This window comes from Falco cherrug, chromosome 6 (assembly GCF_023634085.1).
Source record: "Falco cherrug isolate bFalChe1 chromosome 6, bFalChe1.pri, whole genome shotgun sequence".
Classification (NCBI taxonomy): Eukaryota; Metazoa; Chordata; class Aves; order Falconiformes; family Falconidae; genus Falco; species Falco cherrug.
The window spans coordinates 29,322,382-29,336,925 of NC_073702.1; the positions used below are offsets into that span (position 1 = coordinate 29,322,382).

A 14,544-nucleotide genomic window follows, 5' to 3' on the forward strand; every position below is an offset into this window, starting at 1 on the left:
AAACAAGAAAGAAAAGAATGATTTCTTTGTATTGTATTATAGTTGCCTTCAGGAACTTTTTTTTTTTTTTTACAATAAAGTAACAGTCTGGTATAGGTTGCAGCTAGTATGTTTCCTACAGGCATGATAGTGAAACTAAGTTTAGTTTCTTTAAAATGTATTTCAGAATGCATTAAAATACATTTAAAATGTATTTTCAGGTCTCACACCTTACTGCTCTGGGAATACTGCTCCTTTACATTAAACACTAAAATGATTCAAATCTTTAAGCTACCCAGACAAAATTTAAAGGCAACTGAGAAAAAGGATGTGTGAAGGGAAGACATCAAAAACAGTGAGTTTGTGAAGGATGAGGAACCATGAAAGACCAGAATGTTATTAAGGAGATACGAACTTTAGACTAAAATTAATTGTATACTGGTGTCAGAAGACCTGTATTATAAATACAGATTTTAATACATATATATAGCACTGTTTTTTTGTTTGTTTTGTTGTTTTTTTTTCACAAATGCATAGTAGTATATACAGTATACAATATAATGCATTTAGTCATTAAAATCTAAATTAAAATTCAAAATAGTCTCTGTATTCTTACATGTAAAGCTATTAATACAGCAACATAATAAATAACAATACTATGCCATTATACACTACTTTTGTTATTGCCTCCAAGGGATTTAATTTTTCTTTTAAAAATTATCTAGGGCTATGGTTTCACTTGTTTTTCCACATAAAAAAGAAGGCACAGAGCAGCAGTGCGATCTGTCCCAGTTTCTAGCTCAGAACAGGACATACATTTTCTTAAAATCACTTCAATATTCTATCCCACTGGACTACATTCTCTAAATACATCACATTAATACATTCCATCATAGAAGGCACAATTGCAACTACACTTTGACTAATTTGCTATTTACAAATGCACACACACGTTTATATCATGCTTGCTACACTTTCCTTTAAAAATTGAGCGTCATACATTTCTTATTACTTCCAACTGCATGTGAAAAATAAAAATAACTCCAGACAACTACTGTCATTACAACAAAAACAAAGAACTAAATAAAAATTCATCTATTTGGTTGTTTCTGCTGAATATAGGCAAGAACACAGAATACGTTCAGAAAAGCAAAACATTAAACAAAAACCCCTTGTAAAACATTTTTTGCATGTATGAGGTAAAGCATTATGAAGAATACATGGAAAGCTTAAGGTCAGTCTTTACTTATTTAAATATACAGAAGCATGTCAACATATGTGAAAGCATTTAAATGTATTAATTATTAAACAAAATCAAGTACTATTTCTCCAAGCATATGCTTTCACTACTCATTAATTCGTGTAATTTACCAGTTATAACAAATTACAATATTGAGTACTAATTTTTCCCAAAGGCATAATTCATATTACAAATGTGATGATAATACATGTTGTGAGACAGCTGCAAGCAACTGTGTTCACAACCAGCTGAAGAAGGCAACTCTGCATTACTTGGATATTACTTCTGAGCTGTGACGTGATAACTGAGCACTAAACAGAAGATGGTTTCAAGCAAATGACCGCTACAACCTCCTGTCTTGCAGGAGACCAGAAGTATACACTCATCCACCTACCAAATCACAGCTGAAAAGACAGTAACTACTTAAAGCACTGATCAACTGACTATATCATAAAGGAAAGACTGGAAATAATGTTGACATTTGTTTTTGTATTTCCATACAGCATTTTTCTTAGTTGGAAAAATAACCTCCCTATTATTAAAAAAAATATCTGTTTAATTCTGGTTTATGATGCATTTGTAGTGACTAACATGTAAATTAATCTACTTTCTAATACAGCCAAATCCACAAAACTCAGTGAAATTACTGCAAATATGTATTTTTAAGAAATTAAATATGAACGTAAACCATTATTTGAGTTTAGATGTAAATTCAAAACCAGGTTTATCATTATTATTATTTTACACATCTTCATTACCTGAACCACCCATGGACTGTTGGCGAAGGCCATGATATCTCTTTCTTCCCAGAAAAAGGCTGAATCTGATCTCTTGATCATTTCAAATTTACTAAGTAGCTTCATTGCATAAACCTTCTGTGTCATTTTATGGCGAACCTATTGATTGAGAAAGAAGAAAAATAACTTTTTTTAAATGCCTTCTAAAAAAATTGAATATTGGCATAGTGTACTTCTCCTGTACTAACTGCTTTCTGTTATGCAATGCCTATAGGTCTTCACCTACCAAGCTTTCTGCACAGTAAAGATTTGATAACTTCCAAACCTGGAAAGAAAAATCTAACAGCTGCTCCAAAAAAACATAGCAGGGGTGCAACAAGAATGCCAAATGAAGGAAGGTATGCTAGAGACTGGCCAACTGCTGCAGCTGCTGCTACAACCCCAGATGAAGAGCTGCAGGGCCAAGAGGGGGCCATGCCTCAGGGCTGTGGGACCTCTTAGGAGGTAGCTGTTTTATTGAAGAAGCATGGATAAAAGCATTATGTTCTTCCTAACTATGGCTATGAGCATAAAACTGAGAGCTGAGTGGAGTAGTCTGATTACTCAAATTGAAACTGATTAAAAAAAAAATGAAAAACCAAACTCAAAAAAACCCCGAACAAAACCAGCCAAACCCAAACCTCAGAATGACAGAAGTACCATCCTTCTCTACAGAACTGGAGTGTTGCTCTTAAAAATTTCTGAGTGAATGCATCTATTTCAAATCACCCTGAACACTTTAAATAAATAAATAAATAATTCTGTTTACAGAAGAGAAAAGAAATGCTTGCCTATTCCCCCTTCAAAAGTTCTGATGTGTAAGGAGAAATAAAATGCAACTCTGCTTGTATTTTTTTATTCTGAACACCATCTATCTGTTGCATTCATTCACATTAGAAATTCTGCAAGCAGTTCACTTCAGCTTCTACCAATTTTTATTTGTCACAAAAAAAGACTGCTATTTCTTAAGTAGTTCTTAAACTCCCTTTAAAAAAAAATGGTGTAAAATTAATAACATAAAAGTTGTTGAGAAACTGAATTTAAAACTTTTATGACAAAATCTTGAAATATTTTTGAAAACTTTATCTGAATATGGGCACGAAACAAAATCCTTAAAGTACAGACTGTAAATTCATTATTCTGTTAATGAAATGTTAGATTTATGACACTTTATGAAACAACTACGAAAGGATCAGCTTTTACCATTCTTGAGTGTTCCTTGCAGAAATCAAAGTCAGAAGTATTCAGCTATGTCTGAATCAGCAGAAAAAAAGAAATTAACTGCATCTTAAGTTTCCGCATTTTTTTCTTCACATTAAAATAAAAAATTCAGTGGACTAATTTGTGAAATCAGACCTAAATGGTTACAATTTTCTGGAGCATTTAAAACCCTCGCATTTAGTAAAAAACCCGTATCTCCCAACCTCGTTTAATTATGCTACTTGAAAGAATGTTTAATAGCCTCTTTTCCTGAATACCTGTAAATGTTTCAGGTCCATTACATCTGCAGTACAAAGCCTCAGAGGCACCTATTTGATCTATAAATCTGGGAGCATCAGCCTGCTGCTCCTGAGAAGCTGAACACATTAATGTTGGTGAAGGCAACAGGAATGATCTCCAGAAACAGATGAAGCATCAGGTGCATGTGTAAATCTTGGAAAGGGTGAGAACACGAACATAAACAGGATTATTTATGAAATTGCTGTTCTTGAAATTGGGGCTTTTTGCTCTCAAGATACAGGTACAAAAGTTTTAGGATTAGTACCTTGGATAGTTTAACACTAACCAACGACCTTCTGTATAGGTAGATCAAAAAACCTCCAACCAAACACCAAATCAGAAACATGTTCTCTACACGCATTAACAATTCTCCAAGCATGTATATTCTAAGATGTTAACAATCTACCAGCTAGTGAAGATGTCCTAAGAAAGGATTCTGGAAACTAATCTCCTTCCCATTTACTAATCTCACATGGGATTATTTACAAAGACTTGGTACACCACTCCATATACCCATATTTATGGTATACTCCAAAAAGTAGAGCTTTTGTAATTGTTCTTAAAACTAGAAGATGCATAAAGACCAGCAACCTCAAAAAGATATTGTTTAATTGAAGATGCATTTTCTGTGAAAGTTCGTGTAAAGCTCTGCGATGTATTTATTCGTTTACAGTTCCTAAAATCATTGTGTACTCTTGCCCGGGTGTGGTTTGCATAGCTACCTTCATTTACAAGAATAATTGTCTCCCACTACTTGGGGGGGGGTGGGGGGGGTGGGGGGAGGGGAAATTCTCGGAAAGTCAGCACAGCCTGAAGCAAGCTCATGCATAGGAGAAGCGAAGTAAACCAGAGGGACCGGAAATCATAGTCTGTGAACCTTTCTGAGGTAGTGCCAACAGGTCACTAGTTGGCTAAATTATTTCTTGAAAAAATTTCAAGATAGCTTCATTCTCTTTACAAAAATCAAGGAAATAAAGCAACAACTAGCTTACTGGCACATCCAAAGACCGAGTGTGTCTTGGCATACCTTACAGGTGAAGAGACCTACTGGTGCTATTGCCCCTTTTATCACCACCATGGCCGGGCCGCTGGAGACAGCCTATTTAGCTGTTAACCACTGTGCTCTTTACCCAGAGCTGTATCTGTACATATATATAGAGACTCATATAGCAGATTATTCATGTATTAAACTGTCACGATGTTTCAATTTCTTCCAACCATTTAAATGAACTGCCAAATTTAAACTGCAGCTCACCACAGTAACTCTCAAAATAGGCAGGAAAATCCCTTCGTGCCTTCAGCACTGAGTAACACGGCCTCGTTTAACTTAGGAAAATGCATTAAGAAATAAGAATTTCCCTCTACTCTGCTTCATCTGTCTAAGACTTTCAAGAAACAAGTGCACACAAAATGCATCCATAATTTCATGTTGGAAGACAGTCTGTAGGCAAAGAAAATAACATATCCACTTGAAGTTATCAGTTTGAGCATGTAATATTGATAATGGTACCATCTCTTTTATCATAAAAGAAAATTAAGATCTTGGAGTGGAGCTCTGAAATGAGCTCTAAGGTTTGAAATAATCACAAATATCCTAAAATACTTAATACAGCCATAAGAAATTACTACAGATAGGGTACCAAAATTCATGTTCAGACAAATTTTCAGGTAGCAGACCGTGACTGCTTTTTTTTTGTATTACTAAGGAAGTGTACATCAGCAGTGGCTGTGGAACTAAACCTAATAAAGCACTTAATGGAAAAAGTTAAACCAGCACCTGTTTACATGGGCCATGACAACCACTGGCTTGCAATGCTAAAAAATCATATAGTAAAGACAATCAGCCAGACCATCCTTTACTACCCAAATACAAGGAAGACTTAGCCTTGCTTTAGTTTTCTATTTCAGTGCATAAATAAGTCAGTCCGCTACATCACTGCAATGTTTACTTTGTGATTAGAACTGGGAGAAGGATCTAAGGGTATGTTTCAATTTCAAATCAAGAAGATTTTTCCTCAAGTGAAAACAAACAACAGGTACTCAAGATGTGCTTTCATAAATTACTGTTTCTGCATAAACCAAAAATAACATATTAAGCACCATAATTCAATTTTTCTGTCTGCCCTAGACACCAGTCACTTTTATTCAAGGCACTGCATAAGAAAAGGAGTGATCTGCAGCTGGTAATTACCTTCTTAGCTTTCCCACCACAGACCCAGCAAAGCCAGAGGCCAGAACTCAAGAGTAAAGCTTAATACTTCTGGAGCTACAAGGAAATTGTTTTTCCACCCAAGCCAGATGCTCATATCAGAGGCATCTGATCTCTCTTTACTGGAGAGTATTTTTTAGTTTTCTGGGGAGAAGAAGGGGGGGTGGGGAAATGAGGCTTTTCTAAAAAATCTAGCTATAAGATACAACAGTAGAGTGTTTTCCTTCTTGCTAGAGTCTGGAAAGCTGATGTCTCCACACCACTTCCTTCACAAGAATATGCTCTACTGGGGCGGAAAGCTTGGGGGAAACAAAATTAAATGAAGGACATCATAGCAGACTATTTTATGCTGTATATTAACATACTCGTTTTTGGCTTGTTACATTTAACTATTACAAATATTTGTACTACAAGTGTTTATGCATAACAGCATACACTGATAACACGACATTCATAAATTTAACTCATGTACTTAATCATGTTTTATTTATGGTTCTTTCTGCATTAAGCCCCCACTGAAGCAAATTTCTATTTTGATCACAGAATGTATTGCAAAATATTTTGATTGCCACAAATCCGTCACCTGCAACTGTGGTGTTAACATTTTGAATGGAGTAGAAATAGATATAGCTTAGCTCAATAGTTTAAACTTGTATCATACCTTGTGAGGCAAAAAATCTAGGTATGTATGCCCTGATCACCAGCTAATATTAGTTCAGTTTTACAGCTGTATTTTTTAACCCACTGTTTTTCAGCTGTAAGACTGTGGAAATCCTAATGTTATGCATTCCACAAAAAGTGTTCTTTTAAATTGGCATTAAGTACAGAAGAGGTCCATATGACATACAGAAGCTCCCTTCCAGTACCAAGTATTCTTAGTTGTATTTTTTTTTTATTATTTTGGGGCTTGAAGGGCTTATTTAAAGAATTAAAAAACCCCAAACCCCATCATTATATGACCAAGTGACAATGCATTTTACCATCACACTATAATGCTGAGACAAATGAGAAGTTTGTCTTCATATCCCTCAAACTACCTAACTGCAGCACATACACTGTGAAAAATCATCAAAAATCATCTCTAGTTTAGAATTTAAATTGTGCATGACACAGTGAATTAAGAAAAAAACCTCCATTCTAAGCCAGGACAAATTAATAAATTATTTTTGAAATGGAACGTTAAAAAGAAAACAATATTTTGAAAAACTATTAAGTTCTTAGAAATACACATAAAACCAATGTATTTTGATTTTTGAAGCACATTAAAAATACAGTTCTCTTGGATGCTTCCAGCAAATATATCAGTGTGATACCCAAAAAACGCACATGACTTCTGTTATTGGGATCTCCTTTTTCATCTTCTGCGCCCCCCCCGCCCCCAAATGCACAAGGCACTGCTCTTTACAACTTGATTCTTCACTGACTTCCCATGCAAGTTCATGAAAAAGGAGTATCTCTGTTAGCTACTGTAAGTGGATATATATGATGATAAAAATGTTTAAGAGAAGATTTTAAAACAAACCATTTGACGTGACTGTCAATGAAATGACAGAGAGTAGAGTGCTTTCTTACAAAGCTCCCTGCGGCAGCCCCTTCTCAATGTAAGGAAGAGGGAGCCATGCTTTTATGTAATAGAGAAGAGGAAGCTACATTCACATGTTGCCACGCTTGGATGAAGTTGCTTTAAAAAACAACCTAAATGAATAAAAATTGTTGATTAAATTGTTAACTGTCACATGAATAACATCTAAACTTGCAAATTACTCATGAGTCATGCAAACAGCATTAGGCTACTTGCAGGGCTTTCTTCCCAGTTCCAACAAATTTCACCAATACGAAGATGGAAAATACAAAAAATTTTATAAATGGATAATGAATTTATTGCTATTACATACTGTGTACCTCCTACAAGCACTTCAAAGCTAAGATCTCGCCAAATTCTTCAACAGAACTCCAGAACATCTTTGTATTTTCCAAAACTGCTTTACAAGACAATATGACTTTCCCACCTTCCTAGTGCAAAATTAGCACAGAACACTAAAATGGCAGTTCCATGTCAAAAGGCACAAGCAACAGGGTAATTTTTGTTACTTTGTGGCAACAAGATAATAAGCTTCAATTGCTGCAGATCAGTTGCTCCCCTTTCCATTGAGTTGTTTTACATCTCTCTTCCTCTAAAAATGCTTACACAGAAAATTATCATGCATCTGCTGGTGCAGTTATCTGTTAGCTCATTATAACTTGTCTCTGGTGTTTGTATTCTCAGATTCTGTTTGGTGCTTACATCCACAGCTTATTTCAAAACTGACATGTCAATCCATCTTTTACATATGCTCACATTTTTGTGCTATTTATCACACAGTATGTATGACATAGAAGTCTAGGAAAAATCAAAATTAAATGAAAAGCAGGCTATGCATGACACACTAAGTTACTTTTTGTATTTTGATTGCTTTTTTCTTTAAATTTTAAATTTATATTGCAGAGAAATTCTAAAGTAATCCCATTCTTATATTAGATATTATATAGGGTAATATGTTGAGTAGACAATGTTAAGTGTCTTTAAAGAAACCAAACTCAAATGAGTCGTATATCAGTTAAACACAATGCAAGCATCACAATTATAAGAGCAAAACAAATTTTTTTGTTGCTTGCTCTTTGAGAGGAAGGTTTCAGGTATTGTTATACAGTGATACTTATGGCGAAAAAAAAATAAATTAGAATTGCCATGAACTGCCTTTTTCATTTTGACCAAAGGATAAAAATGGTTTCCCAAATCCTTCCCTTCCAATCAATCATGTTTTATACGTGGATGCACTGTTTACTATGCACAGAAATTACCTCACGATAAAATGAATGTAACACTTATTCCTTATAACAATGCATTTTTAGATATAAAGCATGCAAGACTGGGGAAGGTTTTGGCTAAAGCTGTAAATCTGTCTAATCATTAAAACACTGCATTCTTACCAGCTGCACTTCTCCAAAAGCCCCTCTTCCAATCACCTTAACAACATCATAGTCTTCAGCTTTCATTTGTAAAGCTCGGATTTTTTCCACAATCTTCTCATCTAAAACAAATAAAAGTTTTGATAATACATGTATTAACAAAATCAAGACTTTTCTCTAACATTTTTCATTTATAGTCAAAATAATATGGTTTTATTTAAATGTTTAGAGCTGCCTTGGTAATTCTTGAAATCTGCAGTCACTATTAATGTCCCCTTTCATTACTGTTTGGAAACTATTAACCCTCTACCTTTAGCTGTAACAACCAAATTAGATTTTGCTGACTCTCATTTCACACCTTTAATAACCATTCACAAGCTTACAGAGAGACTCTGGTAATGAAAAGAACCAGAGATGCCTATCTTGAATTTTCAGACAATTATTCGTTGCCACCCACTGTGCTGCCAGGATCCAGACACTCCACTGATAATGCAGGAGTGTAAAGTACCTGGTACACACAAAAGCACTGCAGGTGCAACCTGTTCCTACACACCCAGAGGGTTCAACAGCAGTAAAACAGGGCGGGATATAACTCAGTAACCTTCATGTACAACTTCAGATCATTCAAGGATATGACTTCAGATCTACTCATTCAATCCATATGAAATATTAATTCAAGTTGACATATATCTGTGTAAATGCTGACCATCTCAAAGTACTTTTTAGTGTTCACTGCATGTGTAGTTCTACACTTTTTAAAAGTAGGTGTACAATGCGCTGTTCAAGTATCCTCTGGTGCAATATTCTGTAGATAAGCTCTGTCTTTCAGCATTTTTCTTGTTGGCAGCTGTGGGAATCTGTAAGGGAAACCAGTGAGATTCTGACCTCTGACAAATTCTAAAAACATACAAGGTCCTAGACTCTTTGATTTTGTCAATGTAGCATGCCAGTGCATGCATTCCTGACTAAACGCATTTTAAAAATTGATTCTTATTACAAGGACAAAAAATAATGGGAGCAATGAATGGAATCCATAATACTCAAGGTAATCTTTCTTAAGAGTTACAAGCTTTGATGCTGCCCACACACACACTCAGAGGAAGAACAAAAAAGCAAAACAGGCTGGCTGGAACAAGACCTGGGAAAAGCACGTAATTGTATCAAAAACTGTGGATGCTCATATTCAGAGAGGAGTAGAGGTATATATTGCACCAGATTCCTGTTTAGGGTCAAAGACTGTGGAATTCGATCCCAAGAAAGGCATTAAAGGGGATCTCAGATCTGAATTTAGGGAAAAAAGGATCAGAGGTATGGTTAATTCAGTATGACATTAAAGACTACATTGTCAGCAGTGAGTTAATAATAACTAACATCTAGTAAATAGTTTAACCATTCCTGCCTATTCATGAAAAGCAATCTGGCAGGCCACAAGCAATCCAGGAGATGCCTGACCATCAAGAACATTTCTTTTGACCCAAGTGAGCAACAAGCCCAATCAGGGAGGCACTCTGATCAGTTACTCACAAACAAGAAAGAAGTAGCCGGGGATGACAAAGTTTGTAGCAGCCTTGGCTGAAGCAACCATGCGAACATGGAAATTAAGACCCTGAGAGAGCTAAGGAAGAAAAGTAGTAGAACTTGGACTTCAGGAGAACAGACTATGGTTTGTTGAGGAAACTCACAGGCAGGATCCTGTGGGAAGCTGCTGCAGAGGGTAGAAGAGTGGGTTGATCTTCAAAGATGACATGTTCATGGCACAAGAACAGTCTGTTCAAGTTTGCTAGAAATTGAGCAGGCATGGCAAGAGTGCCAGTCTGGGTGAATGGGCAACCTCAGCCTCAACTCAAGCACAAAATGTGAAGGTTTGTAACATGGAAGCGGGGATGGGCTACCCAGCAGGAATCAACCAAGCATGCAAGGATGAAACTGGGAAAGCCAAGTTCAGCTGGAATTGAAACTAGCAAGTGTTATGAAGGAAAACAAGAGCCTTTATAAATACACTGGCAATAAAAGAAAGAATAAGGTAAACGTGGGCTTGCTGCTCTCAGTGGGGTAGGGGATCGATCTAGTGCTGAAGGACATGCAGAAGGATCAAGGTACTCTATGCCTTTTTTGCCTCACACTTCACTGGCGAACTCTGCTCACAGGTCTCCCAGCTTCCTGAAACTATTAGCAGTGTCGGTGGGATGGTGAAGTATGGCAGTAGAGGAAGTCAGAGTTAAGGACCAGTAAAGCAAACTTGACATACACTCTGATACGACACAAGATTCATCCAAGTGTGCTGAAGGAGCCAGTTAACACCATTACAAGGCTGTTATCTGTCATCACAAAAGGTCATGGCAACTCAGGGAGGCTCCTGATGACTGGTGAAGGGCAAATGTCATGTCAGTGTTCTAGAAAGGCAACAAGGAGGATCTAGAAAGCTACAGGCTGAAACAGCAGCCTAACCTCACTGCCCATGATGACCATAGAGCAAATCCTTTTGGAATCCACTTCCAAGCACCTGATGGATAAGAAAGGATGGGAACAGCCAATATGGATCTAAAAAGGACAAACTGTGTTTGATTAACCTGATTGCCTTCCATGATGAGATGTCTGTCTTGGTGGACAAGGGGAGAGCAGTACACATTTCCTTTCCTCGACTGTAGCACAACTTTCAATGCAGCATCTCAAAGTATCTTTGTAGCCAAACCAGGCTGAGATGGATTGCACAAAGAAATTACAAGGTGGGTGGAAAACTTGCTGCAGTCATGGAGTCATGGTCAGTGGTTCAAAGTTACACTGGAGGGCACCCAGACAGGATGGGTCAATGCGCAGACAGGATCCTCGCAAAGTTCCAACAAAGACAAATGCAAGTCTGGTAGCTGGGACGAAACAACACCACACAACAGTATAGGATGGCATGTACCAGCCAGAAGGCACCTTGAGAAAGGACCTGAGAGCCCTGGTGGACAAAATGAACAAAGAGGAAAGAGCAGCAAGCCTTTGCTCTGACTTCATACGAGGCTGTGTTGGTTAATACATAACCAGTAGGCTGAGGGAAGTGATTTTTCCCCCTCTTGTTTGTCACTTTGAGTCCACATCTGGAATGCTATGTCAAGCCTTGGGCTCCTCTGTGCAAGAAAAATAACAAAACTTCCCCTAGCTTAATGGATGGCCACCAAGATGCTTAGGGAGTGGGACCGCTTGATGCTCATAGAGAAACCAAAAGAACAGGAATTGTTCAGCTTAGGGAAGTCTAAATGGCTGGCCTTAACAGAAGTTGAAAGGCGGTTTTACTTCTAAGAGGTGAAAAGTGAAAGGACAAGAGGCAACAGACAAGTTGAAACATCAGAAATCCGATTTTTTAAGAAAAGAATCCTTAGACCTGGGGAATAGAGCAGACTTTCCAGTGCAGCTACAAAACCTCCCTCTTTTGAAATTTTCAAAATTTAACTGCACAAGGACCTGAACAACCTGATTAACACCAAAACTGGTTTAGCTTTGAGCAGAGTTGCACCAGTGGATCTCCAGAAGTCCTTCCTAACCTGTGGAATGCAAAAATGCAACTGAAAATTTATTCTTCTGAGGAAAAGATTAGGTGTGAAGGGGAAGCGGAGAGATTTAATGAAAAAAAAAGTTAATGAGGGAAAAAGAGTCTGCTAGTAAAGTTGTAAGGACAGAGGCAAGTAAAAAACCTCAAAAGCAGACAAATTTGCTACATTCAGTGTACCAATAAGACTGAAATAATCCAGAGTGTGAACAGGAAAAGGAGTCATGATAATTCTGAGGCCGTTTTCTATATTGAATCACAAAAGCTTAGACAGGAAGCTTAGAACAGCAACAGTGCTTCACCCACACCAAGTTTATTATTTTGTTCATGATGTGAACTTAATTTTGCAGTTTGGGAAGGGACGACTGTGCTTGGAAGCTTAATTGCAGATCAGAAGCTTTGGCACAAGATGAGGAGGACAAATGCAAATTCACAGGAAGCAGCAGTACAGGAGTATCAGCAAGTTTCAAGTCGGAGAGAATGCGCAATTACGTGTTTGAAGACAATTTTAATTCTCATGAGGGAGGGGAATCACATTGATTTCAGATGTTTCTGGGATGTTTCAAATGTGTGAAATGAGATGGCAGGGATTTATACATGCTGAAAGTAAGAGCAGGGTGTAGTTTTACATAGCTCCATTATTGGTCAGGAACTCACAGGAATACTTCTGTGTTCGAAATACAATACCGAAATTATAAACAATGTTAATATAGCTCCAGTGAAACTGTTTAAGCATTAAACATTGCAGTTAAGCAATGAAATACCCAACAATATGTGAAGTAAGCAAATGAGATACCAACTGAGAGGAGTTACCAGTTTTATCATCCCCGTGAAATGCTGAGGATAGAGAAATCCTACTTGCTCTAGTAAAAGATTAATAGAAGAGAGAATGGACTATTTCTGCTGGAAGGGCCCTACAACAATTATCTGGTGTTAACTGCCTGACCAATTCAGGGCTGACCAAAAGTTAAAGCAAGTTATTAAGGGCATTGTCCAAATGCCTCTTAAACACTGACAAGCTTGGAGCATTGACCGCTTCTCTAGGAAGCCCATTCCAGCACTGGACCACCTTCTTGGTAAAGAATGTTTCTTAATATCCAATCTAAACCTCCCCTGGTGCAGTTTTGAACCATTCCACATGTCCTCTCACTGGATTTCAGGGAAAAGAGATCAGCACCTCCCTCTCCACTTCCCCACCTCAGGAAGCTGTAGAGAGCCATGATGTCACCCCTCCTAACTCCTTTAACTAACATTTAATAATCTCAGTTAAAAATAATAATCATCATCTAGCAATGCAGGTGTTGTGGAGCTATCAGTTATACAGATGGATTTTCTGTTTTGTCATAACATTTAGACAGATATGGAACAAATAATCAAAGCATTGGAACTAACCTGAATCAAAAAACAGGCTGCAAGGTGGCAAGCTCAGAGAAATCCTTAAGCAATGCCGTAATTGCAACATGGTGGATCATACGGTTTAGTTCATGTATCACATAACAATCTAATTCAAGGTGCAGGAGACATTTCCACACTACCCTTTTAGCAGAGGACTGAATTTTCACAAGGTTTCACACAGATGAGTTTGTACATTTGTGGTATCTGCATGCACAGAAACCACAGATTGTATCTTACAGCCTCATAAATTTGCAACAGCACAAAGCCCAGCAGAAGGAAAATGTCAGATTTAAAGGAAGACATTAGAGTGGATTTCCCAGCCCCAGAATATAATGGAATCTTATAAAAATATTGTGACATTTGAGTAAAAGTCCTAAAACGCAAGATGTTGTCACCTACGACTCAAGTTTCTTCTTTAACATGGGAAGGACCAGGAATGCTGGATAGCAAGTATTTAAAGACAGTTTTTGATTTACTGCTTGAAAATGGCACTATAACCTTTAAACAAATGAAGCTTCACTTTCTGAAAGGGCAGAGTGTTTGGATCAGTCACTGACAGCTGGCAGCAAGAATGTGGCTGAAGGTTACAAGTGCTTGTGAAAATGGAATAAATACCTGAATAGAAAAGTGGGGTGCAGAAAACCAAGCTTTTCTGCTCTTTAAGGGGGAAAAAAAAATGTTCACAACCAGATTATTTTCTTAAAAGTTAAAAGGGAAGTGTATTAGGTAGTTCTGGGGTGTGTATAAACGAGGAATAAAAATGCAAGGGAGTGCAATTTTATCCCCACAGACCAGACACAGTCAGTCAATGAGTGCTGCTATGGAGTACATTAAGTCAAAAGTTGCTGCCCTAGGCAAAAGTCTAGCCAGGAGTTAAAATGAAGTACGGCCAGGAAGTGCTGCAATCCCACACCCGCCCAAAACCAAACAAAAAGCACAACAGAAAGGCTAAAGTAATTAGGGG

General features: G+C 37.3%; 1 protein-coding gene across 2 annotated transcripts in view; it reads right to left on the minus strand.

The window, feature by feature from the left end:
- The window catches only part of ROCK2 (Rho associated coiled-coil containing protein kinase 2), a 100,944-nt gene that overhangs the window by 38,618 nt on the left and 47,782 nt on the right, over positions 1-14,544 (minus strand). For both annotated transcript variants that reach the window (XM_055714462.1, XM_027801591.2), the window contains exons 3-4: positions 8,675-8,775; positions 1,978-2,115 (exon numbers count right to left, since the gene is read on the minus strand). In XM_055714462.1, the coding sequence (XP_055570437.1) occupies positions 1,978-2,115; positions 8,675-8,775 (239 nt within the window). The remainder of the gene's footprint in view (positions 1-1,977; positions 2,116-8,674; positions 8,776-14,544) is intronic.